Below are 18,802 nucleotides of genomic sequence, written 5' to 3' on the forward strand. Positions count from 1 at the left end.
CCATCACTTCAAAGGAATTATATTTGAAATTCTTTTGAATGATTCTGAATATATTACTATAAATTACAGCAACACCTCCCCCTTTGCCTTTCTGTCGAGGATTGTGTCGATAATCATAACCTTGAGGACTAGATTCATTTAAAGTAATGTAATCGTCTGGTTTTAGCCAGGTTTCTGTCAAACACAGCAAGTCTAGTTTATTGTCTGTGATAATTTCATTTACAATAAGTGCTTTTGAAGAAATAGATCTAATATTCAGTAACCCAAGCTTTATCATTTGTTTATCTGATTTATCTGTGATTTTCATTTTTTGAACATCAATTAAATTTTTACCCTTAAAAGGTTTCGGAAGTTTTTTGTATTTACTAGTTCGAGGTACAGACACAGTCTCTATGTGATAATATCTAGGTGAAAGAGTTTCTATGTGCTGTGAATTATTTGAGTTCTGTGACGTGAGGCGGCTAGCAGACGGTCGGTTTAGCCAGTTTGTCTGCTTCAGAAACCCTCCACCTTTCCCAGCTCCACCTGTATAGATCTGCTACGGTTATTCATGTGCGCTATATTGTACAGCAGCAGCATGTCTTACTTGCCTACTGCCTACGCACATTAAATTGGACACCTGTTGGTATTTTAAGCATTAAATGCGGTAAATTCCCTGTTTTGGGTTGACACATGACAACTTACAAGTGTAAAAAGAGATAAGTTCATGCTCCTTTTCTTCGCTCCACTGCTGCTGAGAGGCTGCCATCTTGTTTGAATTTTTTCTGAAATCTCCAAGCCGGTCACGTGATCGGCTGCTAGCAATCTGATTGGAGGATCTCAAAAAATTGCCCACGATGGATCTAAAGTATCCAGATAGAATTTTTTTTTTGCTCATTCTCATTGGGAAAGTGCCCAAGCAATATTGCTCAGCAACATTGCTCAAAAAGTTGCCCCGTGTATCATCACCTTGTCTGCCAACTGATTTTGGCTGCTACCAGTTCTTTGGAGTCTGCAGAGATGGATCCTTTTGTCCTACGGTTCTTGATGACAGCCTTACTGGCTACGGGGCACATGACACAAGAACTGGGCTCTCTCACAGCAACGCTCTTGACTGCTCACCGGCATGTTTGGCTTGCCTCAGGCCAGATTGCCAGAGGATTGTAAAAAGACCTTAAGGGATCTACCCATTGTTACTGGACATCTTTTTGGTCCTGATGTCCCTTGTTTTTCGTTTAATTTTTAGATTTGAGGAGAACTCAACAGGTTCCTAAAGAAGCTCCTGTTTCACATGTTGCGTGTGATCAAAGTTCTTCGGTCAGTGGCAGAAAGAGATTGGTTCACAACTGTTGATCTGACGGATGCATATTTCCATGCTCTGAATGCCATGCATCACAGGAAATTTTTACATTTCAGTTTCAGGAACAAGAGTTACCAGTTCAAGGTTCTACCATTTGGACTCTCCCTAGCTCCTTGTGTGTTTACAAGATGTATGATTGCTGCCCTGTCTCCCCTGTGTGCCCAGGGATTGCGAATTCTACCATATCTAGATGACTGGTTGCTATGTGCTCAGACAAGGGTCCAATCTGTGCACAATACACAACTGCTGCTGGACCATGTCATGGCCAAGTTTAGTCTCTAAGTGAACGGGTTAAAGAGCTGTCTGTCTCACGCACAGTCCATCACGTTCATCAGGATGACTATCAATTCAATCACAATGCATGCCTCTCTGTCTCCATCTTGGATGACGGGTATCTAAACCTTCTCATCTGGAAACATCTCTACAGTATGGGGTGTTTGTTACTGAGACTGTTAGGGATGCTGGCGGCAGCCTCCTCCGTGAATTCCCCTGGGATTACTTCATCTGCGACCCCAACTCGATTTAAAATAAAAAAACCCAGATCAACAAATCCTAGATTAACTCTAAACTTCGCCTTTAATTCTTATTGGCACAACTCATCCTGGGCCCTATTTTAACGCTCTAAACGCAAAGTGTAAAGCGCACGGCGCAGGTGCACTCAGGGCGTGTCCAAATCCACTTTTGCTATTTTAACGACGGAAAAACGGTCCGTGCGCCGGGGCGCATTTTTGAAATGGGTTGTCCCTATTCTCTTAATGAGTAATGGGCGTAACGTTCAATAAACCAATCAGAGTGTCATCTCCCATTCCCTTTAAGAGCGAGATGCGCTCGCGCCATGGCGGATTGCTATTTACATGGCGGAATTTGTTGGCGGAAAAGCTGAACGCTTTTCAAGCGAAGAAACCGATCTGCTCGTGCGCTTTAACTTCGCATCTACGGGACAAGCAGGAATCCACCAAAGCTTCCCGAGGTGAAGAAGGCGTGGGATGAATTAGCAGTGATTGTGTCCTCGTCTTCTGGCATCAGATGTTTTGCTGAAATTACCTGTTAATTGGCCAGTCAATCTTTCAGTCGTCTGCGTTGGATGCAGGCTTTCAAATAGCTCCGCGCGATGAGTCAGTTAATATATATGTGTGTGTATTGGCATGATTGTTCAATTAATTAGCCAATTTCGTTCATCATTATAAGTAGTAATAGGCTGAATTGAAAATAGGTAGCCTAATTCTAATACACGCAATGACTATTCATCATTACATTTTTATATTTATGTAGCCTACACAATAATATTCTTTTACACTGTAATCCTTTTGTTTTTAATATTTGGCATGTTTGTGTGATGCGCATCCCTATGTGTAATAAGCAAAGTCAACGCGCACTGTGGACGCGCCCAGAGGCGCAGTTTCTACCAACGCGCTCTAACTGATTTTAGACTTTAGACCAGGTTTGAGTTGGTGCAGTCTATTTTCAGCTCCTTAAAATAGCAATGCGCCGGCAATGCGCCTGAACACGCCTCTTTTTTAGACCAGCACGCCCATGGGCGCACTAACTGGCGCAAATGCATTTACTAATTTAAGGACGTGGCGCTGAACGGGAAAACGCGAACGGTGCCGGACGCAAACTAGCAAACACGCTTGCGCTGCGCCTTGCGTCGCATTGCGCCGGGTGTATTATAGGGCCCCCTCTGTGTTTTTATTCTGCAGAATAATGTTTACAAAAGGAATTTAATTAGGATATTTGCAGGGCTAAAATGACATACCGACATGCATGACGCCTCAAATCATGCTCTTTGTTGAGAAGAGGTGTGCTGTTACTTTTCTTAGTGACTAATAATAAATCAGGTGAAATATAGTAATCACATAGATTTAACCTGAAGACGTTAGTCCAGAATATCAGAGATGGACTCTTTTAATTTGCCAAGCACCCAGAAACCTCTAGCATTCTTTCCACAGTGAAACATTTTCTTTAGAAAATGTATAAATCTAGTAATGTTTGGAGGATGTGCTGTCCTGCAGTGCAGCATAATGCTGTGGATTACACCACAATCTAATCCTGCTCCTGAAGTTCTGTATTCTTGTCGAGTTTTGCTCCAGTGCTCCTCAAACCAGTCCCTCCAGTTTTTCGCGAATTCCACGATCGCTGAATACAATGCAAAATCAACAAAATGTCGCATTTTTTTGCGATCCTGCATAGTTCGTCATTTCACCGCAAAGTAATCGCAAAACAATAATTGTATTCACAAAAATAAATAATATTATCTAATTGAATTATCCATAATTTTTATATATTCATCCTAATTTTTAAAAGCTTTAATTCATTATTTTCACGAGGATATACAGACCGTCGTGCAATGTGCATGCACTGTATGTGGTCTGTGCGTCTATGAAAGTGAAAGCGAATCTTTCTCACCTGAGCGGGTGAAGCGATTACGCGACTTGGATGAATGACAAATAAAAAGTATGATATGCCTGATAGCACTAAAAAAGAGTTGATAAAAGTGCTGTATAGGCTACACAAACTCAAATCGACTCTGACACACTGACTGACTGGCTTCGGATTCTGTGCATGCGTTTGCCGCCTGTCAGCGCTCGCGCGTGCATACCGAAATATTTCTAGGCTTATCGGCCTTGAACGGTCAAATACACACATAATTATGCCTAAATGTGCATCTTGGTGGTTATGTCTTGAGTGAACAAATTTGGGACGTGTGTCAGTGTTGGATCCACTCATTACAGTATGTCTTAAAGTGAAAGCAACCTAATATATACCTGCTCCTGTCTGTGTTGTTAATATTAATCAAACAACAGGGGAAAAACAAACAGTACTAAACTTAAAGCACTGTTCGTATCTGTATCTTTATGTTGTATTTATTTGTCCTATTGTAATTTGTTTATTCTTATTTTATTGCTGACTGTTTACTTGATTCTTAATTACTTGAGAACTTTTTATAATTAGGTATTTGCTTATTGATGTGGCTTACCTGTAAGATTTTGGTCACATTTCCCACCGTAAATGATCATGGTATTAAAGCTAGATAGCCTAGTATAGCACTGGACTAGCCTTTTTTCGCAAGACAGCACAATAAACAAGATTTGTGCATTTTGTTTGTTCTATTGTTGTCTATATGACTACTGTCGTCTAACATAATACATGGTAAATGTTGTATTCTAATAAAAAAAACCACCGCAAATTTTTCGCAAATATCTGGAAATTACCACCACAAAATCAGTCATTTTGAATGCAAAAATCACAAAATAAATATCGCGAAATCCTGGAGGGACTGTCAAACATCTGCTTATGGATTAGACAGATGCATACATATTTCTAGTGGAACTAATTTACAGTATTAAGCTGCTGACAAACATTATCATCACACTGGAGTGATGTAATGCATGGAGCTGTGTTTGTTCAGGTGGAAGTGTGGCTGAACCGTGTTTTGGACACCATGCGTGCCACTGTGCGTCATGAGATGACTGAGGCGGTCTCGGCCTATGAAGAGAAGCCCAGGGAACAGTGGCTGTTCGACTACCCAGCCCAGGTATTTAACTCCATTTTCACTTATGAATTCTAAAAAGTGCAACTGATAAAGTTTTGTGACGATTCAGCACTGGCCAGAGACACTGTCCCAAGTGTCTTTCACTCTCGCCCTGGGCCATCGTCCTTATTGTTGAGCCCTGACAGGTGAAGTTTAATCGAGAATGCACACGTTGGCAATAATGCACATATAGACATTGTGTGAAGATGTGTAGAGTGTCATAAAGGTGCCTCTATAATATAAAAAAAAAATATATATATATATATATATATATATATATATATATATATATATATATATATATATATATATATATATATATATATATATATATATATATATAATGTGTTGCATCAATACATCATATTGTTATTCATCTTTTTTCCCCCTTTATACCTTGAACAAATGTGTGTGCAAGTATTATTACTTTTTTTACTTGAACGCAAATATGTCATTGACCCTCATACTTGTACCAAATGCTAATACATCCTGACATCAGTGTTAAACTTTTCACATGTTGTGCTGATATATATATATTTGTAATAAAACAATCTGTAATAATCAGGCACAATGCTAAACAGACAGATCTGGACTAGTGGTCATTGGTACTGTGTGTATTTCCATAGGTCGCTCTTACCTGCACTCAGATCTGGTGGACGACCGATGTAGGTATTGCTTTCTCCGGACTGGAGGATGGAAATGAGAATGCAATGAAGGAATACTATAAAAAGCAAGTGAATCAGTTAAACACTCTCATCACCATGCTGATTGGCCAGCTCACTCCTGGAGACCGGCAGAAAGTCATGACCATCTGTACCATTGACGTCCATGCGAGAGACGTGGTGGACAAAATCAATAAGCAAAAGGTATAGCAAATTTGTCTCCATATCATTTTTCCTATTGTTAAACACTACATTGAGTGTTATTTTTTTTCAGATATCTGCAGATGAGTTGAAACCACACATGCATTAGGCATCTCATAAGAGAATATTAAATTCTGCCTCTATTAACATTTGCCTCCATAATGAAAGTCTCGATGTGCTCTCATGTGATTGCTCATATTTTGGTCTCACTTGAAGGCTCACTGTGGTTCAGTAGAATAGAAGTCAAATTGTCTTGAGGCCTTTTCACATGACTGGCATTAGGACTTTAACGTCAATAAAAGAATATTCAGTTCTGCCTCTATTCACTCCATTTGTGAATATTCACTCCATTTGTGAATATTCACTCCAATTCTTCCTCTATTCACACCTGCATAATGAAAGTCTCAATATACTCTCATGTGATTGCTCATATTTTGGTCTCACTTGAAGGCCAATGGTTCAGTAGAATATAAGCCCTGATGAAAGCTGTATAGAGTGGCTTAGAAGCGCACTAATGTTTTATCCAGCCCAGCTCAAAATATTTTCTTCCTGCTAATCCATTCATAATCATCTTTCTCAGGTGGAGAACTCTCAGGCCTTTCTTTGGCTGTCCCAACTCCGGCATCGCTGGGGCGAGAGAGAGAAGCACTGCTTCGCAAACATTTGCGATGCCCAGTTCCTCTATTCATATGAGTATCTGGGCAACACTCCACGATTAGTAATCACACCACTCACAGACAGGTAAGACAGCCTGAACAAACACAGCTTTAGGTTTAAAATGACTAATTTTGAACATCCTCATTTAGATGGAGGAGCCCATTAAACCGTAAATGTCCCAGCAGTTGGCCTTATGCTAAAAGAAGACAGCAGGTTGCTTAGGAGAATCTGTCTTGAGCGCTTGAACCTTTGAAAGCATAGAAAGCAGAGACCCTCCTGTTTGATGGTCAAATAAATGCCAGTGCAGCTTCCTGAGCATATGGTGTGTCTGAGTCACACTTCTGTCTTTCATTCACACTGAAGTGAGAACATGCAAAAAAATGACACCGGCACAGATGGCTCCATTAAGATACCGTGGCCACTGAAAGTTATTCAGTTGGCTTTTTTCCTAGAGTTTTCTTAAACCTTTAAATTAGCTTTTTCAAAAAATATTTAATTTGCTATTTTGCTTGGTTTATTATAAAATCAATATTTGAACCTATGCAAGCTAAAAAGAAAACTCATCAGACTTGCATGTTATACATTAGGGATCATAAGAAATGTACACTACTGTTCAAAAGTTTGGGGTTGAAAAGATATTTATTTTTAAGAAATTAATACTTTTATTCAGCAAGGATGCATTAGTTTGATCAATAGTGATAGGAAAGGCATTTGCTTATTAATGCAAATGATCTTCGCTGAAGGACTTCTCATAGGTAAAGGCTTGCCAAATACCCTTAAACACTTAAAATATGTTTGTTCCTTATCAGTAAATACACAACATTTAGCAGTGCTCCGTCTCCCAAAATCGAGCGCAGGCTGAAGGCTCTTGAGTCTGTAGTCACAACTACAGCACACTGTAAAAACAGGAGTTTAGCCTTGGGTAAACATTTGAATTTGAGGAAGTCTATATTTATAAACCACATATTGTATGTGACTGAGCATTTGTGTTCATGTTTGTTTGCTAAAGCATGTTTTTCTCCTCTCAAATGCAGATGTTACATCACACTGACCCAGTCGCTGCATCTGGTCATGAGCGGAGCCCCGGCTGGTCCTGCCGGCACAGGCAAAACCGAGACCACTAAGGACCTGGGCCGAGCCCTGGGCATCATGGTCTACGTATTCAACTGCTCGGAGCAGATGGACTACAAGGTGATGAGAACTGAGCATATCACAGGCTGTTGAAATGGACTGGCCATGGTGTGGTATAAAAAGCCTTTTTGCATCTACATTTACATTTATGCCTTTGGCATACGCTTTTATCCACAGCGACTATCCCATTTCCAGAAAAGTTGGGACATTTTGTAAAATGCAATAAAATCCACAATCTGTGATTTGTTAATTCTCTTGAACATTTTTTTTTAAACTCATAAAAGTACAAAGAAATGATTTCCAATGTTTTCACTGAACAACATAATTGTATTTTGTAAATATAAACAAATTTAGATTTTGATAGCTGCAACGCAGTCCAAAAAAGTTGGGACAGAGGCAAAATAAATGTGAAAAGATTATAGAATATCCAAGTTAAACTGTCCACAATTAGCAGGTGAATTGGTAATAGTTTAGGGTATCGTGTTTGGGTGTAAAAGACCTTCTCAGTCTTTGCAAGCAAAGATGGGTCATAACTCACCAATTTGTGCCAAATTTCATGAGAGAATTGTCAAACAATTCAAAAATCACTTTTCTCAATGCAAGATTGCAAAGAATTTATGTCTTTCCCCATGTACCATACGTAATTGTGAAAAAATTGTGAAAAAATTCAGGGTCTCCAGAGAAATCTCAGTCTGTGTACGGCCAGGCAGTATACTTCTGTCTCAAATGTGCGTGACCTTCGAACCCTTCAGATGGCATTGCATGAGAAACCGTCATGCTATTGTGTTAGATATAGCCACATGTGCTCTGGAGTACTTTGGAAAACCGTTGTCACTTAACACAGTCTGCCGCTGCCATCAAGAAATGCAACTTGAATCTCTGTTACGCAAGGAGAAAGCTATACATCAGTTTAATGCAGAGATGCTGACAAGTTCCCTGGCCCCGAGCTCATCTCAGATGGTCTAAAAAAGACAGTGAAAATGTGTGCTGTGGTCAGATGAGTCCACGTTTCATCATGTTTTTGGGAAAAAACTGTCATCGAGTTCTCAGTCCCAAAGACGAAAGGGACCGTCCAGACTTTCATCAGTGACAGTTGCAAAAGTAAACATCTGTCATGGTATTGGGGTGCAGCAGTGCAAACGGCATAGGTGACTTGCATATTTGTGAAGGAACCATTGACGTGGAGGCATATGTTGGGATTGCACAAAGACATAAACTGTCATCAAGATGACATCTTTCCTGGGAAGCAAGACAACGCCAGGTCTGCATGTGATGCATCAGAGTGGTTTCGTAGACACTCTACACTGTAGAGTGGATGTCCATGACTGACCTGCCTGCAGTCCAGGTCTTACTCTAATTGAAAATGTATGGCCCATCATGAAAAGGAGAATCAGACAATGATGACCAACAGACTGTTGAGCAGCTGTCTTGTATCAGGCGAGATTGGGCAAAAATTTCACTTGCAAACTTCGAAACAATTAGTATCCTCAGTTCCCGAACAATTTAAAAAGTCAAATTAAAAGGAAAGTTGATGTGACACAGTGTTAAACATACCTCTGACCCAACTTTTTTGGAGTGTGTTGCTGTCATCAAAATCAAAATTTCTTTATATTTACAAAATACATTCAAGTTGGTCAGTGAAAACATTGGAAATATTTTCTTGGAAATCAAAACCATTACCTCGGGTTACCTACAATTCATTTTACAAAACTTGTATTGTTTGTCAGTGCCGAGGCAGCTCTTTATTGCTCATGAGAAACTGTATACTTCAGGTAAAGACAGTTATGGCATATCCATAAGAGAATTAAAATATGGGGAGAATGAAAATAACCAGTTGTTTTCATCGGAACAGCAAACTCTGAACTCTCTGTGTTGAATCTCTGTCTCCGTCTCATTGCTCAACACCTCGCCTGATTCTGTCATCCATCTTATGAGCGATTTCCTAATACACTTCTCACATCATGGGGTCCAGCAGATTAGTAAAGCTATGATGGCCGGGCTTAAAGGGTTAGTTCGTCCAAAAATTAAAATTCTGTCATTAATTACTCACCCTCATATCGTTCCACACCCGTAAACCTTTGTTTATCTTCAGAACACAAATTATTAAATTAAGATATTTTTGATAAAATCCAATGGCTCAGTGAGGCCTCCATTGACAGCAAGATAATTAACACTTTCGAAATGCCCAGAAAGGTATACTAAAGACATATTTAAAAGTTTATGTGACTACAGTGGTTCAACCTTAATGTTATAAAGCGAAGAGAATATCTTTTGTGTGCCAAAAATACAAAATAACGACTTTATTCAACAATATCTAGTGATAGGGCGATTTCAAAACACTGCTTCATGAAGCTTCGAAACTTTACGAATCTTTTGTTTTGAATCAGTTGGTTCGGAGCGTGTATCAAACTGCCAAAGTCACGCGAACCATTGAAATTTCAAAATGTTTTGAAACACTTATGACGTAACGAAAGCCTCGTTTACTGAAATCACGAAACAGACACAAAACAGACAGATTAGAAACAAAAGATTTATAAAGCTTCGAAGCTTCATGAAGCAGTGTTTTGAAATCGCTCATCACTAGATGTTGTTGAATAAAGTCGTTAATTTGTTTGTTTTTTTGGCGCACAAAAAGTATTCTCGTCGCTTCATAACATTAAGGTGACCACGGTTCACCATTGCAGAGGAGACGGCCTTCCTTCCACCTGTAATCAATCCCATCTGTGTCTTGAGACAGTGTTGGGATTAATCCATTACAAGACATTACGTAATGAGATTACTTTTTTGATGTAACAAGTAATACATTACAAGTAACGTGCATTATGTAATCACATTACTTTTTGATGTACGAAATAAAGTAATTCATTACAAGGCTCTGATTACGTAATCAGATTACTTTTTTGATGTAATGAGTAATGCATTATTTTACACATGTACACAGTTAACGTGCATTACGTAATCAGTTTTTGTCAGTTTCATTAATTTGCCTAAACATTTTTTTTTTTTTACTACTGAATTCTCTTTCTCTTCTCCATATCTTAGCAACTCAGACATGCACACTCATGCATGCAGAAATAGAAAAAAGTACAAAAGAAACAAAGCACATTATTTTCAAAAAAAAAAAAAAAGAATTGTATGGTAGGTAATATAAACTGTAATGTTCAGAGATCTTTTGTATGGCAAACAGTAGCTCTAGGGCTCAGGAAATATTCTAAGTGCTATGAATATAAAAGTCTTCTATATGTGTTTTTAAAAGAAAATTAAGGTGCATAAATAGGCTATGTTGTTGAATGCATTACTGCATTAAACACTTGCAAAAAAAATTCTCAAAACTTCTCAGTGAAATGCACCTGCAAGTCCTGGAAGTGATCAAGACTCAGCCAGGAGAGAAAAGTAATGCAAAAGTAACCTACATTATAATCAGTAAAAAGTAACTAAGGAATCCAATTTATTACTTTTTTAGGGAGTAATGCAGTATTGAACACATTACTTTTAAAAGTAACTTTGCTCCTGCGCTGGTCAGAGACAAATACAAGACGCATGTGCTGGTTACCTAGGTCGGAAGGCACACAGTGAGAGAGTTTAGAATATGAATGTGTTTTTGCAAATGCTGCTCATTCTCCCAGAAAATGCCTGTTTTGCATTTGATATTCTTGTTTATAAGCTGGAATTTCACCATGAGCTCATTTCTAGAAAACAGAAGATGCCCTGCATAACTTTACATGCTTCAGTTTGTTGTGATTGATGCTTTCCAGTGATGCGCTTATAAGCCTCTGGTTTCTCTCTCTCTCTTTTAGTCATGTGGCAACATCTATAAAGGCCTGGCGCAAACTGGAGCCTGGGGCTGCTTCGATGAGTTCAACAGGATCTCGGTGGAGGTGCTGTCTGTGGTGGCAGTGCAGGTGAGTGAGTTACGACACAGTTGTGAATAACTAACAGCTCTTGAGCTGCTGGCCAGATTTATGTGTCTATCAGCTTAGAAAACTTGAAATGGAACCAGGGAAAGTTTTCAGCTGTAAAGAAAGATATAATGCATTGTGAAAACACCATGCGAGGAAATTCTGCCATTATGATTCGCTCAGCTGCTTAAGCCGCGCACACACCTAACAATTGTCATTATGAATGTAAATTGATACACCGCGCTCAAACACGTCTCAGAGCCAGTTGCGTTCAGTCTGCATGCGGTGTTCAAATTCTGTGTGAGTATATAAATCGGCTCCAGCGAAGGAAACAATGGTATGTGTGTTCTGTTTGAATGTTTCCATTGGTGTGTCCCCGGCTTTAGATTTTGCCCTGTCATGCCTTGAGATTTTATGCAATTCACAGTTTACGCAGGGAAGCTGAAGACAGTGTGTACTGTAGCTGAATGAATCATCTTCATTATGCTGGCAGACGTCATTTGCTCACAATGGGTATTATGTTAATGATGATGATTATGGCCATGATGTGTAGCTACTCATCGTTTATCTCGAGACACATTTTGTTGTGATACAGTACGACAAGTTTTAATGGCCAATTCATGGAACACTTTTCCTTTGAAAGTTAGAAAGACTCATCTGAAATCTCTGGACACTGAAAGGTGATTCTCCCCTGTGATAAAAAATGATTTACTTTTCCTTTTGTAGTGTTTTCAAGTCAAGTCAAGTCACCTTTATTTATATAGCACTTTTTACAATGCAGATTGTGTCAAAGCAGCTTTACAGTGATAACTGGTATATAATTTTGGCTGCACAGCAGCTCTTAAAGAAAATGGTGTCAATGCAGACAGATCAAAGCACTGTTGAATATCAAATGTCAAGTGTCCCTAACTAAGCAAGCCAAAGGCGACAGCGGCAAGGAACCCAAACTCTAACAGGTGACATCAGGTAGCAAACAGGTGTTAAAATGGAGAAAAAAACCTTGGGGGAAACCAGGCTTAGTCGGGGAGCCAGTTCTCCTCTGGCGAACAGTGCTTTGTTACGATTCAGGTAGCTATCATAAGTCCGATGGGATCGCAACATTCAAAGTATACGGCCCGTATCCGGTTGACTACAGTAAACCTTGGATAAGGGCTGCGTTGTGGTCACAGAGACTAATATTAGCGTAGATGCCATTCTTCTTCTGATGTAACGAGTACATCTAGTGTTATAGGAAGTGTTCCCGGTTCCGGCTGACCTAATTTATGCAACCTAACAATCCTTTAACGGATTTGAAAATATAAATTGATAATGTGTTATGTGTATGCTAGGTTAAAGAGATGCGTTTTTAGTCTAGATTTAAACTGACAGAGTGTGTCTGCTTCCCGAACAATGCTAGGAAGATTGTTCCAGAATCCTGCGGTTGATTTTGATATTCTAGGTATTATCAGCTGGCCTGAATTCTGAGATCGCAATGGACGTGAAGGACTATAATGCATTAAGAGCTCACTCAGGTACTGGGGAGCTAAACCATTTAGTGCTTTGTAAGTAATTAGCAAGATTTTAAAATCTATACGATGTTTAACAGGAAGCCAATGCAGTGTTGACAGAACTGGGCTAATATGGTCATACTTCCTAGTTCTAGTAAGAACTCTAGCTGCTGCATTTTGTACGAGCTGTAGTTTATTTATCAAGAGAGTGGAACAACCACCCAGTAGAGCGTTACAGTAATCTAGCCTTGAGGTCATGAACACATGAACTAACTGTTCTGCATTTTTCAATGAGAGCATATGTCGTAGTTTAGATATATTTTTAAGATGAAAGAATGCAGTTTTACAGATGCTAGAAACATGGCTTTCAAATGAAAGATTGATATCAAAGAGCACACCCAGGTTCCTAACTGACAACGAAGACTTAACAGAGCAGACTTAACACCTGTATTGATGCACTTCTGTGGAACGCAAAATGAGGTGTTTAGCAGAATTTCTGAGCTGCTCTGCTCCATACAATGGAAGAAAAAAAAATGTCCCAAATGCTCCATTCCTCTGCTGTTTCAGCTGCTCTTAATGCATGGCTATGCTTGGCTTCACTGCTCTTTTATAGAACAATATATAAAATGAATGAAGGCACTATATAATGTGGGATTTGGAGTTCATGTAAGGCCTTTGCAAAGTAGATAATGTTATATGTCAGTGTTTATTTGCTTCTAGCCTGAACTCTATGTCTTCAGTGCTGAAGCGTGTTTTGCTGACACTAAACTGATCCACACACCCTGCTTGACAGGTTGACTGTTCGGTGTGACGCTGTAATCCGATTTTTGATTGATTAATTTTGATCAAGGTCAGTGGAGAGATTGAAAGGAAAGGTTTTGGCAATTTAAACAAGACATGCCTCTTGTACAGTGTACTATATGGTTTAAATGAGTTATAGAGCATAACTGTGATTGATCACTTTTCACTGATATTTTATTTTCATAGGAAATATAAGTTCTCTCTTGTGCTCTTTTGCATGATTCTCACTTTCTCATTGGTTTTTAAGAACAAGTAATACACATTTTGTGCCATTTATATTGTCAATGTATGATCCATCAGGTCAAAAGTATTCAAGATGCCATTCGAGACAAGAAGAAGAGGTTTAACTTCATGGGTGAGGATGTAAACCTGGTCCCTTCGGTGGGCATCTTCATCACTATGAACCCCGGCTATGCCGGCAGGACTGAGCTGCCAGAAAATCTCAAGGCTCTCTTCAGGTGCGTTTAGGATTTGCATTTCATTAGGTGCTGTTTGCTTTTAAATTGGAATTCTGCTGTTTTAAACACCAGCATCTGCATCCTGCTCATAAGGAGATTGGATGCCACCTACAGATTTTGATGGACAGAGCTTTTCTGATGTGATGCCTGAGGTGTTTTTACTTTGTGGATCAGCAGGTATCAGTCCCATTAAGAGACCAGAAAGAGCCAGTTATTAAATAGATAAGAACTGAAAGTACATATTTCACACATACTATATGATATATTTTAGGCCTGTAATAAGCCATGTTGAAATATTTTTCTATAGTAGGCTACTGTGTAACATACTTACATTAAAGAACATTAAAGGCCAAAGCATAGTGGAGTTATAGAGGGTAACCGCGATCTCTCACTTTTTAGTGGCATATTTTTTCCAACTTGTTTTCTCCATAGTGATTTATAAAGTTCTTATTTATAAAGATTTTTTAAAATAATTTTAATATGTTCCTTGAGGTTCACTTATGATGTTATTATTATTATTATTATTTTTTTGCACAAACATACATGTGGAAATTTTTTTTTTTCCATTCTGTCTGAAATAATCAATTTTTAGGGTGACTGATCCACAAACCAAAAACGCCTCAGACATCACATCAGAAAAGCTCTGTCCATCAGTAACTGTGTAACTGTAGGCCTATTAGTGTCAACATTAATGGTAATTAAAACAACAGCCTGCAGTCAAAGTGTCCAGTAGTTTGTATCCTGATCTGCGTGTATGATTTGTTTGTAGGCTCACAGTCATGATGTTGTTCTTTCTTTGTGTTTCTGTGGTTTCTCTGTCCTGTAGGCCATGTGCGATGGTGGTGCCAGACTTTGAGCTCATCTGTGAGATCATGTTGGTGGCTGAGGGTTTCATCGAGGCTCGACTTTTGGCCAGAAAATTCATCACTCTCTATCAGCTCTGCAAGGAGTTGCTCTCCAAACAGGTTCAGAAGTCTTAATGCTGATAGTCTTAAATGATCGCTCCAATGCCATTACAATTTTCTGTTTGAGATCAAGGCCTTTAGTGAGAGCAGTTTTTCTAGCATTTTGAGGAATGTTTATGAGACATCCAATTGTTTTCTAATAAAAATGCTGTCAATCCCACTATCATACTGCGGTTACTTTATGAATTGTTTTTAGGTACAAACTGTGAAATATCTGAACAAGTTGAACAATCAAAGTTTGGCCTGCATAGGTTGCAGTTGATTGGACTCTCTTTAGTTTTTGTTTTTCCCGTGTCTCACCATCGCAGGATCACTATGACTGGGGTCTGCGGGCCATTAAGTCAGTGCTAGTAGTGGCCGGTTCCCTGAAGAGAGGAGATCCACATAGACCGGAGGACCAGGTGCTGATGAGAGCCCTGAGAGACTTCAATGTCCCAAAGATCGTGACCGATGACATGCCTGTCTTCATGGGCCTCATCGGGGACCTTTTCCCTGCTCTTGATGTGCCACGCAAAAGGGACATGGACTTTGAGAAATTTGTCAAGCAGTCTGTGTTGGATCTCAAACTGCAGGCCGAGGATAACTTTGTGCTCAAGGTAAGTTCAGGTGACACATGCCAACTGACTATATGCACGGTTACTTCCTGGTTGTCGTTAAGCCAGCTTGGGCATTTCCAGTGAACTGTTAGCTGTTCATTCTGTACTCGCTGTACATCGACACAAAACCATCAGTGGTTGACTTTTTAATGTGGTATTCATATTTTAATGCAGTTATCACATTTACCTAATTTGCCAATAAACAAGTTTTATTGCTTGCAATAAAGACGAAGCTATTGGTACTGTTTAAGAAATGCCGTGTCTGAATTAGACACGCACACGCATTATTTTTTTTTTTAATGTGATGACCACAAACATTATTTGTCCATCCTTCTGAGATTGTCCCCATTGTAAAACCAAATGTTTCAAAATGTAGGAAATCCAACATTTGATAGAAAACACTTATTTGAAAAAAAAAAAAAAGAAGACAATAATTACCACTATAACCAGCAGGTTGTGGCAAAGTAGCATTTATTTGCGCATATATCAGCCATTTCCTCTAATAGTTTTTCACTTTTGTTTAGTTTTTGACTAAATATTAAACATTATAAAATATCTAGGTTTAAAAATACATTTTGTTAATGTGAAGTATAAAGTATTCACAAAATCTTATGAAAAACAATACATTTTATTGTGAATGAATTACACAGAAAGCGAGCACCGTGCACCCTCATAGCAGCTTGTCAGTCAGTGCAGCGCAAGATCAATGATTTCGGCACACTTGTGAAAACACACATTTTATTCAATGAATCTAACTAAAGTGCACAATAAATATTTAATTTTTGATGCTTTTTTCACACGAAAGTGTGAAAACTGATGGTCGAATTGAATTTAGCCGAGGAGGAACACTGAGGTATATCCATTTACATATATTATATATATCTTCCAAGGGGTTTTTTCTTTATTTAGCACGCTTTTTTCTCCTATTTATTCAGCCGACATTGTATGCTGTATATGTTACTTTACCACGCTTTTGAATAACTTCCCTTTTTTCTGTGCTTCTAAATTAATGCTATTACCAATTGTAAAAGCCTATATAAATAAATTTGACTATTTAATTTATTTATTTATTTTGTGCTGTCTTGCTTTTGACTATATTCTGATTATAAACTATTATAAACTATGTATTACACTACTGATGCTCAACACACCAGCAAGTGACATCGATGGGTTACTTAACGTAATCCCGGGTTCTTTGATAACAGAGTGAGGTATTTCACTATGGTATATCGCTTTGGGCGTGACCAACTACGGAAGCTCCAATGACACCACGTCTGTCCTTGACAGACAGGTCGATCTGAGATCAGGCTCCGCCCCACCTATATCACTCAGGTCGACCCCTATCGAGATCATTATAGAGAGATTTCTTCCCATTCCTGTGCAAGGAGGGAAGTGTTGGTGAAACACCTCACTCTGTTATCAAAGAACCCGGGATTACGTTAAGTAACCCATCGTTCTTTTTCTAACTTCGCATGGTGTTTCACTATGGGAGATAGAGACCACTCCCGGATTGCACAACATGCCATACATAACGATTATGTGGGTCCCAAGCCACTGGCTCCTAGCACCGCATGTGCTACAGATGGCTCTGACACATTTAGTCTATAGAACCGCACAAAAGTGTGCGGCGTAGCCCAACTTGCCACCGCACAGATGTCCTGAACCGAAACTCCACTAAGTAAGGCCCATGATGTGGCCATTGCCCTAGTGGAGTGGGCCCTTAAGCCTTCAGGAGGTTGAGATCCTCTGCATTTATATGCTAGAGATATAGCATCTACAATCTAATGGGACAGCCGCTGACGCGACAAAGGTTACCCTTTATGAGGAGTAGCCCAAGACACAAACAGCTGGTCATTCCTTCTGAAACCACAAAGTGCCCGTACTGGACATTCTCAACCTCCCCTCCTCCGCAGAAGAGAAAGGAGGAGGGTGAAAAGCGTACTCTGTAGTTGGACACTATAAGAAGCCACTACTTTGGGTACAAAAGCAGGGTTAGGTTGAAAGAAACCTTTGTAAACCCTGGAGAAAACTGTAAACAAGCAACACACGAAGCGCCCGTACTGGATAATGCATTCAACCTCCCCTCCTCCGGAGAAGAGAAAGGAGGAGGGTGAAAAGCTGTAAGCTCTGTAGTTGGACATCTATAAGCAGAGTCCACTACTTTGGGTACAAAAGCAGGGTTAGGTCGAAAAGAAACCTTTGTAAACCCTGGAGAAAACTGAAAACAAGATGGGCTGATAGACAGGGCCTGTAAGTCACTCACACGCTTAGCAGTCACCAGTGCTACAAGCAGTGCTGTCTTAAGAGAGAGAAACTTCAACCCAACGCCCTCTAATGGCTCAAAAGGGTGTTGAGAAAGGGCCTCTAAAACCAACGACAAATCCCACAAAGGGACCATCTGTCTTACGGCGTCTTACAGCGTGCCCTTTCATAAAACGACTTATTAAGGGGTGCTGACCCGCAGATCCTGGAGAAAACATAATATGTCCCTCACTGAGCACTGAAAAGGGACAATATGACTCCGCTCACACCATTCTTCAAAGACTCGCCATTTATTACTATAAAGTGAGCGATTGGAAGAGGCTCTGGCACTCTGTATAGTGTGTATGACCGATGGGGGCAGACCTGCTGCACTCAAATTCCACCTCTCACGGGCCAGGCCCAAAGATCTATCCTGCGAGGCGAAGAGATCTACGGCAGCCTGACCGTACTTCTGCCATATCTGCTTCACTACCTGGGGATGAAGCTTCCACTCCCCGTACAGAGGATTTCCTCTGGACAATAAATCTGCTCCCCTGTTCAATATCCCTGGAACATGGGTCGCTCTGATGGATAAAAGCCTTGTGTTGCACCACACAATCAGCCTTTTCGCTAACTGATGCAGCTGAAGAGAGCGTGTGCCTCCCTGCCGGTTAATATATGCAACCACTGTAGAATTGTCTGTTTTCACTAAAACATGTTGGCCCCTGATGAAGCTCAGAAAATGTTGCAGTGCTAGAAACACTGCCAGCAACTCCAGGTAATTTATATGCTTGTGAATGAGCTGTGGAGGCCACACACCGTTCACCGCTCTG

At 39.8% G+C, this 18,802-nt stretch overlaps 1 protein-coding gene across 1 annotated transcript; it reads left to right on the forward strand.

The window, feature by feature from the left end:
- Positions 1-4,709: 4,709 nt before the first annotated feature.
- Positions 4,710-18,486, forward strand: LOC125262061 (dynein axonemal heavy chain 9-like; the record flags this gene model as incomplete). The annotated part of the gene is made up of 9 exons (XM_048180622.1): positions 4,710-4,874; positions 5,498-5,737; positions 6,315-6,475; positions 7,426-7,582; positions 11,320-11,424; positions 14,010-14,167; positions 14,994-15,132; positions 15,441-15,728; positions 18,352-18,486. Coding segments are annotated over exons 1-9 (1,533 nt in total), but the record flags the coding sequence as incomplete, so codon positions are not given.
- Positions 18,487-18,802: the final 316 nt, after the last annotated feature.

The sequence above is a fragment of the Megalobrama amblycephala genome, unplaced genomic scaffold, assembly GCF_018812025.1.
Source record: "Megalobrama amblycephala isolate DHTTF-2021 unplaced genomic scaffold, ASM1881202v1 scaffold577, whole genome shotgun sequence".
NCBI lineage: Eukaryota > Metazoa > Chordata > Actinopteri > Cypriniformes > Xenocyprididae > Megalobrama > Megalobrama amblycephala.